The sequence below is a fragment of the Carcharodon carcharias genome, chromosome 17, assembly GCF_017639515.1.
Source record: "Carcharodon carcharias isolate sCarCar2 chromosome 17, sCarCar2.pri, whole genome shotgun sequence".
Lineage (NCBI taxonomy): Eukaryota > Metazoa > Chordata > Chondrichthyes > Lamniformes > Lamnidae > Carcharodon > Carcharodon carcharias.
In genome coordinates this window covers 3,872,280-3,891,290 of record NC_054483.1, presented here as the reverse complement: position 1 = coordinate 3,891,290, position 19,011 = coordinate 3,872,280, and the positions used below count along the sequence as shown (strand labels likewise).

Below are 19,011 nucleotides of genomic sequence, written 5' to 3'. Positions count from 1 at the left end.
AATCAACTTTAGAAATGACAAGTACTTTGGTAGAAAATTATATAGTACATTGAAAATAAGAGTTTTTTTTTAATACCCCACCAGTCGGTCTTCGATGGTGATGATCAAGGTGAGTGTGAGGTTATATAACTGCAAGGCCTACTAACTGGTTTATTATGGTTTTAACACATTTTCTTTTTCACAATGCTCAATCAGTCCAAGCTAAAGGACAAGTACATGTTTGGGGGCCGCACTAAGTGATATTGTGTAACCAATTAGTGACATGGTACCTAGTTAATCTGCCTTGCTAAGCCTCTGCTTAGGGCATCCCAGAAGAATACCTAACATAGAAAAATCCCTGAATGGGGAATATCAGGTTCCATGTAAAGACTTACCTCTTTGTGATAATGTCCAACATCTCCTTTCAACAGTTAAGCCAAGACTGCGAATGTAAAATCAAGGACTGATGGTTACCTATTAGATTGTTTAAAGACATTCCAGGAATTCAATACGGTATCACACAAGGTGTGAAATGTTCATGCTGTTACCGTGGACTGTAAAAAGCACCAGGAATACAAATATGGGGGATGAAACTTGTCCACGGCAGCAGCGCAAAATGCGCTCATGTCACATCAGTAGCTGATTTTTCGCTGTACGTGATCTTCTTTTCACTAAAGTTCACAGAAAGATAGCTCAAACTCTATTTGGAGATTCATTCCTGGTCTTGCTATCGCTTTCATTTGGTTTGAAATTTAAAAATCTTGGCAATATTTTGCAGTTCACTGGAAAGTAAAAACCGGCACGTTGAAATATCAGCTGCCAATACGGCGATGACCTTTTTTTGACATAGGTCGTTTACGTCCCCTTGGATTTGTATGCTGTTTGGAGATGTATCTTGAATTGTTTAACACTAGACAAAGTGCTGGTTGATACAGGCCCATCATTGGGGCAGGAACAGTTTGAGGGATGAATGAACATTAAGGTGTAGTTGGTTAAGTGTGTGTTTTCTCCCTGTCAGTGTAATACACTGAAACCTGGTGACGGCACTGCTTTTATTTTCAACAGATTCTGTTTATTCTGGGCAGGGGAACTTTCCTGATTTCCCCCATGGCAATCCTACCAACACATCCATTAATGAGTTTATTCATGGACCACCTATGCCCTACCCACCAGACATCCCAAATATGACTCCTGACAAGCCCCTCGGGCACTCTATGCCAGATCAGGTAAGGCTTTGTATCTTGGAATGTTTCTTGTATCAGTTGCTGTGTCCTCAATTACTCACAGAGGGAGCTGAGTAGTTACCTTACAAAAACAATGAAGCAATCCACTGCACCAGAGACCAAGGGGGAAAATTTTTACTTACTGATGTGCTGGGAGCAGGGAGGAAGGGTGGTGCAGAGAGGGACTGATAACGTGTGAGAGCGTTCTAAATTTCTGTCCATTTAAATATCCTCCTGCTCATCCATGTTAAAATTCATATTAGTTTCATGTGATATTTGCAACTAACATTCTCAATTTGGGGAATATCAAATCTCGTTAATGTCAACATGAAGTTTATCAAGATAATTTTAATCTCATGGTTTAAGAAAGCAGCCAAATTCTAATAGTCTGTTAGTTTATATCTTTGTTTAGAAGACAGCTTACAACGTAAACAAGTTGAAGTACATACTTTCAGAGGTGTGTGGGTGGAAATATGTAAATGCATTTGACTGCTATGGCTGAATTAGTTTTGGCCTGTAGGTTTGTTCAGATGCCAGTCTTCAGCCAATTCGATTCACTCCACGTGATATCAAGAAACGGCTGAAGGCACTGGATACTGCAAAGGCTACGGGCCCTGACAATATTCCGGCAATAGTACTGAAGACTTGTGCTTCAGAACTTGCCAGGGCCCTGGCCGAGCTGTTAGTACAGCTACAACACTGGCATCTACCCAGCTATGTGGAAAGTTGCCCAGCTATGTCTTGTACACAAAAAGCACGACAAATCCAACTCGGCCAATTACTGCCCCATCAGTCAACTCTCCACCATCAGTAAAGCAATGGAAGGGGTCATCAACAGTGTTATCAAGCGGCATTTGCTTAGCAATAACCTGCTCACGTCCTGACTCCCCAAAGCATGTCCACCATCTACAAGGCACAAGTCAGGAGTATGATGGAATACTCCCCACTTGCCTAGATGAGTGCAGCTCCCACGACACTCAAGAAGCTCGACACCATCCAGGACAAAGCAGCTTACTTGATTGGCACCCTATCCAAAAACAGTCACTCCCTCCACCACCGATAGTAGCAGCAGTGGATGTGTAGCATCTGCAAGATGCACTGCAGGAATTCACCAAGGTCCTTAGACAGTACCTTCCAAACCCACAACCACTACCATCTAGAAGGGCAAGGGCAGCAGATACATGGGAACATCTGGAAGTTCCCCTCCAAGTCACTCACCATCCTGACTTGGAAATATATCGCCGTTCTTTCACTGTCAGTGGGTCAAAATTCTGGAACTCCCTCCCTAACAGCACTGTGGGTGTACCAACACCACACGGACTGCAGCGGCTCAAGAAGGCAGCTCACCACCACCTTCTCAAGGGCAATTAGGGATGGGCAATAAACGTTGGCCCAGCCAGTGAAGCCCACATCTCGTGAATGAATAAAAAGAAAATTTTAAAAGGTCCATGACCAGATGCGTAGTCAATTCTGAGCAACTTGACCTGTTCACAGCATAAGATGGCTGATTCAGGATACCCGCAGCTCAACATCCACTGCAACCAGTTCCACTGGAATCTGTTGTGTTGCCTTGTGAATGCAACACATGTGAACACACATGTGAAGAGACACAGGGCTGGATCTCCAATCGGCTGTTACTCAAGTGGTGTGTTATTAACCATTAATGTGCCTACCTTGTCTTATTTTAGGAACTCTGTTTCACTTACATTGTGTGAGCCAGTCATTAGGAGATAAAAACAAAAAGCTGTGAATGCTCAGCATCTGCCAGTCATTAGGAGTTTGCCAGAGGGGGAAGGAATTATGTGTCTAGAACAGGGATGTCAAACATCAGCCTGCGTATGCTGTGCTGAAGGTTGTTGTGTGTCTTGGAATGGTACATGAATCACCCAGGTACTCTTTTAATCAGCGAATAGGATCTGGAATACACTGCCTGAGAGTGTGGTGCAGGCAGATTCAGTTGTGACTTTCAAGAGAATTGGATAATCATCTGAAGAGAAAAAATTTGCAAAGCCATGGGGAAAAGGCAGTCAAGTGGCACTGAGGTGAACTGATCTTGCAGTGAGCTGGCACAGCCACAATGGGCCGAATGGCCTCCTTCTGTACTGTAACCACTCTATGATTCTAGTCTGTGACTTTCATTGACTAGAATCTTCATAGCGAGAGAATTCGAGTACAGGAACAGGGATGTCTTGCTGCAGTTGTACAGGGCCTTGGTGAGACCACATCTGGAATATTGTGTGCAGTTTTGGTCTCCTTATCTGAGGAAGGATGTACTTGCTATAGAGGGAGTGCAGCGAAGGTTTACCCAACTGATTCCTGGGATGGTGGGACTGACGTATGAGGAGAGATTGAGTCGATTAGGATTATATTCGCTGGAGTTCAGAAGAATGAGGGGGATCTAATGGCAACCTATAAAATTCTAAAGGGACTAGACAGGATAGATGCAGGAAGGATGTTCCCGATGGTGGGGCAGTCCAGAACCAGGGGTCATGGTCTGAGGATATGGGGTAAACCATTTAGGACTGAGATGAGGAGAAATTTCTTCACCCAGAGAGTGGTGAGCCTGTAGAATTTGTTACCACATAAAGTTGTTGAGGCCAAAACATTGTACGTTTTCAAGAAGGAGTTAGATATAGCTCTTGGGGTGAAAGGGATCAAAGGGTATGGGGAGAAAGCAGGAGCAGGCTATTGAGTTGGATGATCAGCCATGATCATAATGAATGGCGGAGCAGGCTCGAAGGGCCAAATGGCCTCCTCCTGCTCCTAGTTTCTATGTTTTCTATTAATTGGCCAAAACCAATCATAAAATCTATTCCAAAAATCTAATATGTTCCTCAGCAAAAGATAACTTTAATCTCTATCACAAGACTATTAATCTTGAAATAATGTTTGGTAACAGTCCTAATATGGCTGTTTCTAGCTGGCTGTTGCTATGCAGAAGATAGCAATTAACCTATGCCTCTGACCTTGCTATTGACATCCATGTCACACAAGTGCCAGGCAATGGCCACCTCCAACAAGAGAGAATCTAACCATCTCCCTTGATGTTCAATGGCATTACTATTGCTGAATCTCCCATCCTCAACATCTTGGGGTTACCACTGATCAGAAACTGAACTGGACCAGCCATATAAATACTGTGGCTACAAGAGCAGGTCAGAGGCTGGGAATTCTGCAGTGAGTAACTCACCTCCTGACTCCCCAAAGCCTGTCTGCCATCTACAAGGCCCAAGTCAGGAGTGTGATGGAATATTCTCCCCTTGCCTGGATGAGTGCAGCTCCAATACCCAAGAAGCTCGACACCATCCAGGACAAAGCAGCCTGCTTGATTGGCACCCCATCCACAAACATTCACTCCCTCCATCACTGGTGCATAATGGCAGCAGTATGTACCATCTACAAGATGCACTGCAGCAACTTGCCAAGCCTCCTGCAAAAGCACCATCCAAACCCAAGACATCTACCATCTAGAAGGATAAAGGCAGCAGATAGCAGGGCACTATGACCTGCAAGGTTCCTATCAAAGCACACACCATCCTGACTTGGAACTATATAATCATTCCTTCAAAATCCTGGAACTCCTCCCTAACAGCACTGTGGGTGTTCCTACAACACATGGGCTGCAGCAGTTCAAGAAGGTGACTCACCAGCACCTTTTCAAGAGTAATTAGGAGTTAGCCAATGTATGCTGGCGCTGCCAGCAACACCACATCCCAGGAAAAATAATAAAAAAATATTTCCAAGGAAAATTGAGCTTGCAACATTCGCCTCAGATTGTTGCTTTCTACTGTCTCTGTTACAGCTGTATCTGACACCTCATTCAGCAAAATCTGTATTTGGCATTCTGACAGAGGGTCAACAAGCAACAACAGTAACAAGTCATTTACACTGTAGGTCGGTAGGAAACGTGTCTCTTAATAAGAGGTTCAAATTGTTTGCACATACTGCTCTCGGCTGAATTTTACAGACCCTGGAGGCAGGGTGGCCGGGTGGGGGGAGGGGCGGGGGCAGTGGGTACATAAAATTGGGCATCATGGCAGCAGGGCTATGCTCATCACATGCCCAACCCCAGATGAGGCATCAGTCAGCCCCTCACCCATCGGCAAATTCAGACCTTTAAATGCTCAATTAATGGTCACTCTGTGCTTGTTCCAGACTCCCTGGCGCCTCTTCTTCAGGGGACTCACTGTAGTCCCAGCAGTGGCCAGTGCTCTCGGTGGCGCGGCTGGGTCAGGAGAACTGCAGGTGGAGGTCCCACCTCAAGCCAATTAAAGGCACCAGCCATTAAATGGCTTCAGGACAAGCTAGCTGCTGTGTAAGTGAATAGGTTTTGATTGAGTTAGAATCTCACTCACTGTATCTGATGGGGTGAGTATCCAGCAGCTTCAGGTGGAAGAATAAAGTGATTTCATTTAACACTGAATTTGTTACTACAGAATAAATGCAATATATAATAATATACCCAATACAGCTGCTCCTCAAAATCCAATCATTCTTCCTTTTTCTGTAGCTGGTTTCCAAGCCTGTGACATTTTGACATCATGGCATTAGAAGGTTGTCTGAAGTCAAGAGTTGGAACCCAAACTGTTGAAGATTTGATTTACAGTGTGGTCAGGGATCTACAGTCTGGGTTTGAAGCTCCCCAGTTGTTTTTTACTTCCCATTCTCCAAAATTAGTGAATGGTGTGCCCCTAGCTTACTGAAACAACTAACATTAAGAAATAGAGATTGTTTAAGTGTTATATTTATATTTGTGGGTATTAGGAATGAGTTTTAGCTTTAAAGTTTAAGTTTGATTTGTATTTCTGTATCTGTGTTAAGGGAGGTCAAATGGAGTTTTAGTTTCACTTTAAAAGGCTGCTTGCATTTCTAATAAGGAGTTTATGACTGCTGTAAAGTAAAGGTAAATACACGAGAGTAGAAAAACAGTGCTGTTGCCTAGGGGGCCACTTAGGCAAGTTCCTCCCACAGACATACAGACAGAAGAAGACAGCAGTTTGGTTTGAAAGCTGTTGGAGTTCAGCTGGATTTGGAGTTGCTGCAGCAAAGCAGACAAATAGAAGTCCCAAGCTAAAGAAAAACCCCAAAAATCCAAGGGAGTGGAAGAGGGGAAAGTTCAAAGAAGACCTTGTAGTCATAGGAAGGACAGGAACCTGGGAAAGGGTCCTGTTAAGTGAAGTTAAGAGTGAGGGACAGAGAGAAAGGCTCCAAGCTTCAGATTTAAATTGAGAACAGCTTGTAAGAAGGTTCAAAGAGACGACTGAAGGTCTATAATTCTTTGCTTTGGAAGCAATGGTGTACTGTTAAGGCTGAGTTGGTGAGAGAGAGCGCATGAAAGACAGCTTGAATGCATCCAGGGAAGAGGAACATTAGAAGGAGAGTTCAAAACCCTAGAGGTGAGCCCTTGTGGAAGGCATCTGAGTGAAAACGTCAGTTTGGGAAAAGCTTCCAAGGTGAGGTCTTAGAGAGTGGAGATTGGAAACCCTCGTGTGAAGGATGGAATTCAGTGAAACTGGTTAGCTCACGGGGTGACAAGCGTCTGGGGGGAGTTCAGAAGAGATCCATAGCATCTGGTTGAGGTGGCATCTGTCACTTGAGGTCAGAGTGTGATATGTCTGACCACAGGGTGCCATAGGTTTACGTGGATTGGGTACTTACTGCGTACTTTAAAATATAAGGTGGCTTTTGTGACTTGTGTTATCCTTACAAATCTGTGTATATCTGTAGAGGTATAGTCGTGGGTGAAGGAGAATCGTAATATAGTTCATCTTTTCTTGTCGAATAAATGTTTTACTCTTTTGTAAAACATTCATCAGCTGACTCCTGTGACTCTGTTCAGTAGCTACTCTCCACATATTTAATCAAACAAATAAAAGTTAGTATCTATCAGGCCAGGTTCCACCCTGGGACCAGGCTTGTCCAGGGGTAATCTCAGCTGGGGATCATAAAACTAACTAGGTTCTTTTTTATTGTGAATCTTATGCTCATCACAAAGAGGGATCTTGGTGCTAATGAAGGGAAAATTTTCCATTTCAGATAGCAGTGCCAACATTCAGCATTCTGAGGTTAGGAACAGAATAGATTAGAAAGAGTAGAGTTGCCTCTTCCTTCCTCAGCTCCAACCTTAGAAGAAAATAAATATCTTCTGGTATTAATATCATTACTTTATCATCTGAATGAGTTTGTCAAATTAATGCAAAATCAGCGACAAGATTTGTTTTGGGGGCTCCATGCCAATTAGGATCCCTGCACCAGTCAGAGGAGAGTTTTATTCTATCATTTATGGCCATGTTTGATTTTTCTATTCCTTCATGGGATGTGGGCTAGGCCAGCATTTATCACCCCATTCCTAAATGCCCTTGTTCAGAGGGCATTTAAGAGTCAGCCACATTGCTGTGGGTCTGGAGTCACATGTAAGCCAGACCAGGTAAGGACAGCAGATTTCCTTCCTTCAAAGACGTTAGTGATCCTGATGGGTTTTTACGACAATGGTTTCGTGGTCTTCATCAGACTTTTAATTCCAGATTTTTATTGCATTCAGATCTCACCATCTGCTGTGGTGGGATTCAAACCCAGGTCCCCAGAGCATTACCCTGGGTCTCTGGAACACTAGTTCAGTGACAATACCACTATGCCACCACCTCCTCCACGTCAATTAGGAAATGCCCAGAGGATACTTACATCAGTCAGATGAGAGTTTTATTCTATCATTTATGGTTATGTTTGATTGCAGTGTGATAGACTTCCTGTCTAATTCACTGTACAATTCATTCCCCTGAATCAGCACCTCTAATGGGAATAATGGTCAAACATTTCTTTTTATATTTTGGAAATAACCATAACACACTGACTTTTTTCAACATTTGACAACGCACAAGATTAATTGGAACCTGACCTCACATGTCGTGCTATAAAACAGGCATTGCAACCCCAAAAAGAACAAGCAGTAAAGTTTGCAGGGAGTGCTGGTTGGAATATTGTGAGCTTGCAACCCTTGATTTTCAGATTACTTAGTTAATAGTGAACAATCACAGGCTGCAGGCCCATGATTTCTTGGTCACTGCTCCTTGTGATAATCTCTCCTTGTATGAGGAATCGGGCCTCTGACATCTTAATAAAATATCACCAGAGAAAGGAGATCAAGGTGAGCCAGAGGGCATTTGGAGTGTGGTGAAGTTAACGAGATGGTTTGTTTGAGTTTCTTTTCCTTACCTCTCAGTGCTGAAGGCACTGAACTTGGCACACCTACGGCTACAATACCTCAGCCCAGTCAGACTTCTTAAATGTGTGAGCCTCATAATGAGTATCAGTGCACTATACAACCCTGGAGACTGTCACACACATCCTATCTGTCTGATGTCATTGTGAGCATAATGTGTCCCCACCCTATCCATTCCTAGTAATATAACGTTGGTGTGTCTGCTGTGAATCTCTTTTTTATTGTAATACATTTTTGAACTTACACTTCCACCTCCCATTCACTTGTAATGTTTGTAGCATTTTCTAAGCATGTAAACTGCAACTCCCACGTTAATGATTCTCAAGGGTAAATTAACCCACAAACAACAGTGTAATGACAGTTGAAGCATGTTAACAACTGTAATATAAATATATATAATATATATGTATATATCTGTATATGTGGCCTAGAAGAGGTTTGCATGCTTATGGTTGTCCCATTGTTTGATCCCATTCTATTTTTATCTTTTGTCGATAGATTCCTCATTCTGGAACAATGGATCAATCTCACAATACTCTGCAGCAAGGAGTCCATGCCTCTCACCTTGGCACACAACCTGGGCAGTCACTGCACCACAGAAGCCCCTCCCAGCACCCACGGCAACTGCAACAGGCAGGCACCGGTGCTCATTCACATAGCGAATTGTCTTTCAACCCATCTTCGGTTATGGAAGGTCAGGCAAGTGGCCAAGGAGCAGCTGATGTTCCAGAACCTTCTCTGGAAGTAAGTGTGGCATTTTTTTTTAACCATCTCTTCATGTATTCTCAGCTTCCTTTAAGTGAATAGTAACCACAGGACTATTCATGTAACAGGAATATTGGCTTTATCTTAACTTCTAACTGAATGGTCATGAATTTTTTATACAGTGAATCTATCCAACCCCTTCAGACTTTATCTTGGAATTGTGGTTTCAGTAAGATTGGGCATTTCCACAGTTCTCTAAAGGAACCTGTACTAATCCATAGCTTTGACTGATTTTGGTCCTGAAAAATCTTACACAAAAATCACAACTCCACTTGATGTGGTCCCAGATTTCATTCCTGGGGCTTGATTTTCAATCAGCTGTGGGGGTGAGGTTGGGTGCAGCCGTGCTTTGAAAAAGCACACCCCGGATGGTGTGTCAGTCTTCCAACGTCTCAGGAATGGACTGCAATTTTCAAAGATAGGGCAAGGGTGATAGAGCCACCAACCTGCACACCTCTGTTAACTGTCCGTTAAGCTCCTGGAAGAGCATATTAACAGGCTGAGGAGGGCCAGAAGATGGTTTTCAAATTGCAGATCAGGAAAACGCAACAGTATGTTGCACGTTAGACGAATACAGGGAGCCATTTAGTGCTATTTCTGCTTAAACACAGAGCGGGTTTAGCGCTTTTTCATTGACTGTTTGGTCATTTGTCTACACCATGAGGCTGCTAGCCCTTTAAATCTTCTGCCTCCTTTATTCTGCAAGGCAATGGCAAGTCCATCAATAGCTATTGTTTGCCTTTGAGGATTGCACTTCGGAGTCAGTTCCTACCTCCTGGTGATGCCGAGCTCACCTCCGGCCTAATTAGGGGATCGGCATTTTAAAAAAACATGTCACATCAGTGAACCAGCCAGGGTCAGGACCCGGAAATGCTCCAGTTGTTGGGTTCCCGATCCCCGATTGAAAATGAAGCCCTTGGCTATTGTAATCAATTGGGACGAGGACAATGCTGCAACTGGTTTCAGTGCCCAGAAACTAAGCAAGAGAAAAATCACAGTTGAATAGTCTGTAAAAACAAAAACAGAATTACCTGGAAAAACTCAGCAAGTCTGGCAGCATCGGCGGAGAAGAAAAGAGTTGACATTTCGAGTCCTCATGACCCTTCAACAGAACTAGGTGAATCCAAGGAAGGTGTGAAATATAAGCTGGTTTAAGGTGTGGAAGGGGGTGGTGGGGGGAGAGAAGTGGAGGGGGGTGGTGTGGTTGTAGGGACAAGCAAGCAGTCATAGGAGCAGATAATCAAAAGATGTCACAGACAACAGAACAAAAGAACACATAGGTGTTGAAGTTGGTGATATTATCTAAATGAATGTGCTAATTAAGAATGGATGGTAGGGCACTCAAGGTATAGCTCTAGTGGGGGTGGGAAGAGCATAAAAGATTTTAAAATATTTAAAAATAATGGAAATAGTTGGGAAAAGAAAAATCTATATAATTTATTGGAAAAAACAAAAGGGGAAGAAACAGAAAGGGGGTGGGGATGGAGGAGGGAGCTCAAGACCTAAAGTTGTTGAACAATATTCAGTCCGGAAGGCTGTAAAGTGCCTAGTCGGAAGATGAGGTGTTGTTCCTCCAGTTTGCGTTTGGCTTCACTGGAACAATGCAGCAAGCCAAGGACAGACATGTGGGCAAGAGAGCAGGGTGGAGTGTTAAAATGGCAAGCGACAGGGAGGTTTGGGACATTCTTGCGGACAGACCGCAGGTGTTCTGCAAAGCGGTCGCCCAGTTTACGTTTGGTCTCTCCAATGTAGAGGAGACCACATTGGGAGCAATGAATGCAGTAGACTAAGTTGGGGGAAATGCAAGTGAAATGCTGCTTCACTTGAAAGGAGTGTTTGGGCCCTTGGACGGTGAGGAGAGAGGAAGTGAAGGGGCGGGTGTTACATCTTTTGCATGGGCATGGGGTGGTGCCATAGGAGGGGTTTGAGGAGTAGGGGCTGATGGAGGAGTGGACCAGGGTGTCCCGGAGGGAGCGATCCCTACGGAATGCCGACAGTGGGGGTGAAGGGAAGATGTGTTTGGTGGTGTCATCATGCTGGAGTTGGCGGAAATGGCGGAGGATGATCCTTTGAATGCGGAGGCTGGTGGGGTGATAAGTGAGGACAAGGGTGACCCTATCATGTTTCTGGAAGGGAGGAGAAGGCATGAGGGCGGATGCGCGGGAGATGGGCCGGACACGGTTGAGGGCCCTGTCAACGACCGTGGGTGGAAAAGCTCGGTTAAGGAAGAAGGAGGACATGTCAGAGGAACTGTTTTTGAAGGTAGCATCATCGGAACAGATGCGATGGAGGTGAAGGAACTGAGAGAATGGGATGGAGTCCTTACAGGAAGCGGGGTGTGAGGAGCTGTAGTTGAGGTAGCTGTGGGAGTTAGAAGGCTTGTAATGGATATTGGTGGACAGTCTATCACCAGAGATTGAGACAGAGATGTCAAGGAAGGGAAGGGAAGTGTCAGAGATGGACCACGTGAAAATGATGGAGGGGTGGAGATTGGAAGCAAAATTAATTAAAGTTTTCCAAGTCCCGACGAGAGCATGAAGCAGCACCGAAGTAATCATCGATGTACCGGAGAAAGAGTTGTGGAAGGGGGGCCAGAGTAGGACTGGTCCATCTCTGACACTTCCCTTCCCTTCCTTGACCTCTCTGTCTCAATCTCTGGTGATAGACTGTCCACCAAAATCCATTACAAACCTACCGACTCCCACAGCTACCTAGAATATAGCTCCTCACACCCCGCTTCCTGTAAGGACTCCATCCCATTCTCTCAGTTCCTTCGCCTCCGTCGCATCTGTTCCGATGATGCTACCTTCAAAAACAGTTCCTCTGACATGTCCTCCTTCTTCCTTAACCGAGGTTTCCCACCCACGGTAGTTGACAGGGCCCTCAACCGTGTCCGGCCCACCTCCCGCGCATCCACCCTCACGCCTTCTCCTCCCTCCCAGAAACATGATAGGGTCCCCCTTGTCCTCACTTATCACCCCACCAGCCTTTGCATTCAAAGGATCATCCTCCGTCATTTCCGCCAACTCCAGCATGATGCCACTACCAAACACATCTTCCCTTCACCCCCCCTATCGGCATTCCGTAGGGATCGTTCCATCCGAGACACCCTGGTCCACTCCTCCATCACCCCCTACTCCTCAACCCCCTCCTATGGCACCACCCCATACCCACGCAAAAGATGTAACACCTGCCCCTTCACTTCCTCTCTCCTCACCATCCAAGGACCCAAACACTCCTTTCAAGTGAAGCAGCATTTCACTTGCATTTCCCCCAACTTAGTCTACTGCATTTGTTGCTCCCAATGTGGTCTCCTCTACATTGGAGAGACCAAACGTAAACTGGGCGACCGCTTTGCAGAACACCTGCGGTCTGTCCGCAAGAATGACCCAAACCTCCCTGTCGCTTGCCATTTTAACACTCCACCCTGCTCTCTTGCCCACATGTCTGTCCTTGGCCTGCTGCGTTGTTCCAGTGAAGCTCAACGCAAATTGGAGGAACAACACCTCATCTTCCTACTAGGCACTTTACAGCCTTCCGGACTGAATATTGAATTCAACAACTTTAGGTCTTGAGCTCCCTCCTTCATCCCCACCCCCTGTTTCTTCCCCCTTCCTTTTGTTTTTTCCAATAAATTATAGATTTTTCTTTACCCACCTATTTCCATTATTTTTAAATATTTTTAAATCTTTTATGCTCCCCCCACCCCCACTAGAGCTATACCTTGAGTGCCCTGCCATCCATTCTTAATTAGCACATTCGTTTAGATAATATCACCAACTTCAACACCTATGTGTTCTTTTGTTCTGTTGTCTGTGACATCTTTTGATGATCTGCTTCTATCACTGCTTGTTTGTCCCTACAACCACACCACCCCCCTCCACTTCTCTCTCCCCCCACACCTTAAACCTGCTTATATTTCACCCCTTCCTTGGATTCACCTAATTCTGTTGAAGGGTCATGAGGACTCGAAACATCAAATCTTTTCTTCTCCGCCAATGCTGCCAGACCTGCTGAGTTTTTCCAGGTAATTCTGTTTTTTTTTGGATTTCCAGCATCCGCAGTTTTTTTGTTTTTATATATATATTTGTTTATAGAATAGTCTGTCAATCCTGTTTAGGTTCATACAAAAAGAATGTCCACTTGGGACCCATTCAGGTACAGCAGCAAATGGACATTTTCAAGAAAAGGCTTGTTGCAAAGGCAGAGTGGTTATAATAAGAGAGACTCGAATTTTCACATAGTCCGGGAGTAGAGCAGCATGAAGCAACAAATTTCTTGTGTATTTGCAAGCGTTTTCAGAAACATTATGTTCTTGAATAAAAATGAGAATCCATCCAATGGAGCTAACCTACTGACATAGATAAGGAATTTATTATTAGGGAGTAGGAGACAGAGAGTAGAGATAATGAATTTGCACTCAAATTGTCAGTAGTGTCTCTTGGGGATCCAGATTAGAGCCTCAGCTTTTCATTATATTTATGCATAGGGCGGAATTGTCCCAGATTTGCACTATGTATAAAAAGCGAAAAGCTGAGGCCCCAATATGGATCCCCAAGGGACACGACTGACAATTTGAGCGCATACTCATTATCTCATTTTACCCACCGGCCGATGACGTATCGTCCAAACTCGTTGCAATACTCATGCATTCCCAGGAAACACACCTTTTCCATGACGGGCGGGCTCTCATTCGCCCGCCACGCCATCACATCACCGCTTCATCACGCTGGACACCATATTCAAAGTACAGCCATGCGAACACACCTCAGTGCTTCCAGCCCATGACTACTGCAGGGAGATGTCTTCCCCCCCAAGCAAGACCTTGCCCTGCAGGCATTGAAAGCCACCCACATATGACGATCTGGTAGGTAGAGACCTACCCGTGAGCCCCCTAAAAGTGATGTGGTACTGCCTGTGAAGTCTGGGTGCTGCTGACTGTTAGTGCTGACTGAAGCAAGGAAGGCAAACAAACCTTGAAGTCCCAAGTGAAGCGCAGCCCGTCAGGTGCACACCGCTTTAGTGCTGTTGCGAAACACGTCAGCGTGTCTTCCCTACGATATGGACGAACGATCCAGCGGGGTGGGGGGTGAGTCCGGCAGGCTGGCCTTATAATGATATGCTGATGTATTACAATGAAGTTCCCGACGTCCGATGGTGGAGAATGTGGCCCGCTGTTGGCAGGATGAGCGTTTGATCGCAAACCGGTTTCACGTCACCGAACACGCCCGATGCCAGCGGGCATGGAAAATCCCAGCCATGGACTTAGACAAAGAAATAGAGAACCATGTATGCAAGTTTGCTGACAATAATCGGTTAGGTAGGGTAGCACAGTAAATAGTGTAAGGGGGGGGAGTGGAAAATTACAATGGAAAGTTGATGGAGTTAAATGAGTGGAGGTCAATGTGGAGAAATGTGTCTTCATCCACTTTGGGTCTAAGAAAGTAATTCAGAGTATTTTTTAAATGATGAGAAAGTAGGAACTGTGTAAGATCAGAGAGATTTAACATCTATATACGTAAAGGTAGTGGGCATGTACAAAAAAAAATTAAAAAGCTACTAAAATTCTTTACTGCAAAGGATATAACAGTTATATAAAGCCCGGGTTAGATCCCATGTGAAGTACTGCATTCAGTTCTGAGCACTACACCTCAGAAAGCTATTTTAGCTTCGAAGGAGGTGCAGCAGAGGTTCACCAGAGCAACACTGGGGATTAAAGTTTTAAACTCTGAGGACATGTCTCACCAGTTAGGCTTGCATTTCCTGATGTATAAAAAATTAACAGGTAATTAATGCGTTTAGAATGACTGAAGGAATTGATGGGTTAGATAGAGAGAAACCATTTCCTCTGGTAGGGCAAGTCCAGAACAAAGAAGCATAGTGATTTCAGGAGTGATGTCAGGAAGCACTTCTTCGCACAAAAGGTAGTGGAAATCTGGAACTCTGTTGCTGGAAAAGCTGGGGGGTCAACTGAAAATTTCAAAACTGAGAGAGAGAAATTTTGTTGAGTGAGATATAAGGAGCAAAAATGGAGTTGAGGTACAGATCAGCCATGGTCTAAGTGAATGATAGAACAGATTTCAGGGACTGAATGGCTTTGCCCAGTTCCTAAAAAAAGAGAGGGGAAAAAGTGCTGGGTTTAAAAATCATTAACTGTGAAGTAGTTTTGTAGGAGCAAAGTATATCATTGGTGAATAGCTTTCAGAAAAGTTGGGATCATGTAAACATTCCCTGGACAATTCACAGTGGTAAGTGCAATAAATTATTAGTATTGAATGAAGTTGGATTTGAAACCAATTACAAGAAGTGTCCTATGGTACTGTTGCAGTGAAAAAGAAAATGGCTGTCCCTCAGTGAAGATGATTAAGCTAAATTCTTTGCATGTTTTTTGCCAAAGAAATGGTAAATATTGTCATCGTACTGACAAAATAGAGAAATGTACATTGTTGTATGCTTTGTAATTATTGGAGCTGCTGTTTAATCTCTGTGAAGCTTACTCGTGCTGAAATGAAAATGATACAGAGGATGGCAGCTGAGAACTATAGGGCCAATATTAACCTGCCTACCCAACAGAAAACTGGGAGGGTAGTCAGTTAAAATTACTTTGGTGACTAAGTCGCTGATGCCCAATCTCCGCTAGTTAACCTACTCCTCTGAGCACGCTAGAAAGCCACCTGCTAGCAGGTGGTGGATCCTTCATTGAATAGTCTATCCTCCATCCATAGTCTAAACACATAATCCCAGAACAGTTCATCCATTAATCACCTCTTCCCCTTTTCTGTTGAAGGTGACAAACTCTTGATGCAATTATCACTTTGTCCTATCCATGGCAATGATTGTCTGTTCCAACCACTGAAAAAAATCACCGCATGAAATGCATTCCAAATCCCTTCAATTATCAAACTCCATCAACTGTGCTTGTTTCAAAAAACATTTTCATTTTCTGCCAATTTTCCTCCCTTCCCTCACATCCCCGGAACTGACCGATTTCTGGGTGTAGAGCCATGAATGCTGAGGGGAGTGACAGTTCCTTATTTAAGTGACCATTTAAGTCAGTTTTCTGTCTGACTAGCGATGGACACAGGGCTCCCAACATTGACTGGAAGATTTGGGCCAATATGTTTGAGAATATAAGTGAAAAAAATTAAGATCATGTCCTTTAGTCTTGTAAAATGACCTGGGGGATGTCATTATTCTTAAGTCTCTGCAAAGCTGCCAACCCCTGGGCATTAATTTCTAGACGGAATTTGTTTAGTATTTTTTCTGCTGAGTCATTTTAAATAGTTTTAACTCAATCGTCAAATTCAGTTAATATGTTGCAAAAGAATAAAATCAGAATTGTTTTTAAATTTTTGTTCCCTTCTGTTTTCTAGCTTCTTCCAGAGATCACAAACCCAGATGAACTGCTGTCCTATCTAGGGCCTCCAGACATGCCAAACAACAGCAATGATGATCTCCTCTCCTTGTTTGAGAACAACTGAAATGCTTCCCTTTTTTTACACAATGGGTGACACGGCCACAATATCCCTCGCTCCACCTCCACTGAAGCTCGGCTGAGACTGCGCACTGTCCTGCACTGTTGGCAGTGAAAACCTATTTGCAGATGCCTGTGTGGACAGTACTGGTAGGAGATCCTCCCACCCAGACCCATTGTAAAATGTCATCTTGCACCTTTAGCGTTCTAAACATCTTTAGAACACTAGGATACGGACCAGGTTGGAAAGTTTGACAAGCTAGAAGAAAGCAGATATTAGGAATTGTCTAACTACCACCAATGGTTGTCAAAGAATCAGCAGAATAATCTTTTGCTACTAATGCCACAAATCTTGCCTGGATTTCAAGGCGTTAGAAGGCAAATGATGAGAAAGACTTCAACACAGCAATTAGTCCTGGGCCACTAATTGCAAAAGTTTTTTTTTTAAATTCAACTCAGTAATGTTGAGGATTATTCTCCACATTCACCGTTGAAGTGAGGACTGTGACATCCTAGGAATCAAATGCCTTGTACAGGAGGAAGCTGAAAAACAAAAATAAAAGGGAACTTGAAAAACCTCCTTCTCAAGTACAGTGGCTTTCCTGGATCCCTACAGTTCCTGTGTAGAAGGAATGGATGGACACTAACACTGACTTCAGAATTATTGAATAGAACGCAAAAAAAATTATGATCAGTTACTAAAATAAAGCACAAAAGATTCTAAGTGTGCAATGTAGGGAGACTACAGCACTGAAAGGAAAGAGATCTCTTCTTTTACACTGTAATGGAACATTATCACTGCCTACATTTCACAACCTGTGAGTAAAGATGTTGGACATCGTATCATTGTAATATAAAAGGAGTACACAGAGGTGATTAAATGACAGAATACTGTGTTATTATTCCATTTTGATGTCCTCACTCCTTTTGACCATTTTTGTTTTTTTGTATATTTGAAAGAAAAGACCATTCCCTGATCTTAATGGAGACTTATCTGAACACACCAATACTGTTCTACATGCTGTAGCTTTTGTACCAAGTCCATGTGGCACCAAAAAAATCAGCTTTCTTCCTTTTTAAAGTACTATGGAAAAAGGGTGGCAGTGACCTTTGGCAAAGCAATTGACAACAGCACACTACAAATGTCATTCATTTTAATGCTGCTGACCATTGCAGGTGAAAGGCAACATTTTTATACACCTTTCAGTGAGAGAGATGGTTCAAAACCATACAGTCATTACTGAAAATAATCTTTGTCCTCGCTTTCTGTATATGCAGGTCACTTGTTTTGGCGGGGATAGGGGGGGAGGTGTTAAATGTATATTTCACCAGTTCTATTGGGCTACAGCAGTTCAAGATATCCATGAACTATTTAAGATGGCTTAGATGTGTAAATCAATATTTGTGTAGGTTTGGGTTTTAAGTTTATTGAACCTATTTCCTTCGTTAGGATTTTCTAGGGATGTATTGAAACCTGTGAGACAATAAAAGCTCATTGTCCTTTGTTTAACTTCGATAACTTTTTTTAAAACAATTGTTTTGATAGAGGAACTTAAATTTTAATACAATAATCGGTACTATCCACTGAAAGTCTTGCTTCTACATCAGTTCCAGGATATGAAGAGCTGGACTGCTGCTTTTAAATACATTCAATTTGGATCCAAAACAAATAAATGAGATACAAAGAAAATACGCAGAGAGTGACTGAGGCCGGGATGTTCTTGCCCCGTTGTGGGTGGGACCCGCCGTGGGTAAGGCGCGCGTCCCCCTCCCCTCCACCCACGCCGCCCCCCCCCCTCCCCCACCCCCAGCCAGAAGTCCATTGACTTGCGGTGGGACCAGAAGATTGGGGCAGCGGGCGGGCGGGTGCAGAAAATTCCTGCCCTGAGTGTCTGAAAAGGGAAAGGCAGCTTGACGTTTAGGTGGAACTCCTCAACTAAACTGATGCAGACAAGAGGAGGAAGCCCTTTTATAGGCCTGAGCAAAACAAAGCGAGGAGACGAATTGGTGCAAATATGCAATTTTCAGAAAGTGCAGCAAATGAGTTCAGTTGCCAGAAAAGAGAATGTGGGGCACTCGGACTGTGTAAAGGTCAGGCATATGACAGGTGAAAGTGGAATTAAATATCTCCAAACAGTGGAGAAAGCAATGGAATGTGGATAAGAGAAAAAATTATGGGGTGGGGTGGGATGGGGTTGGGGGGGCGATTAGAGCTGGGATCAGAAGTAGCTGAGTTATTGTTCGTATTGAAGGGATGATCAGTTGTGCCTGGGTGGAAGATGAGACACTGTCCAGATGGATAGTGTGAACTGTAAAATACAAAAGAGACTGCATCGGTATAATTCTCAGGT

At 43.8% G+C, this 19,011-nt stretch overlaps 1 protein-coding gene across 9 annotated transcripts in view; it reads left to right on the top strand.

Annotated features, from left to right (window-relative positions):
• The window catches only part of LOC121289994 (zinc finger MIZ domain-containing protein 1-like), a 139,848-nt gene extending 122,281 nt beyond the window's left edge, over positions 1 to 17,567 (top strand). For all 9 annotated transcript variants that reach the window (XM_041210093.1, XM_041210100.1, XM_041210096.1 and 6 more), the window contains 3 exons: positions 1,045 to 1,205; positions 8,920 to 9,165; positions 16,560 to 17,567. In XM_041210093.1, the coding sequence (XP_041066027.1) occupies positions 1,045 to 1,205; positions 8,920 to 9,165; positions 16,560 to 16,667 (515 nt within the window). In that variant the 3' untranslated portion in view covers positions 16,668 to 17,567. The remainder of the gene's footprint in view (positions 1 to 1,044; positions 1,206 to 8,919; positions 9,166 to 16,559) is intronic.
• The last annotated feature ends 1,444 nt before the right edge of the window (positions 17,568 to 19,011 follow it).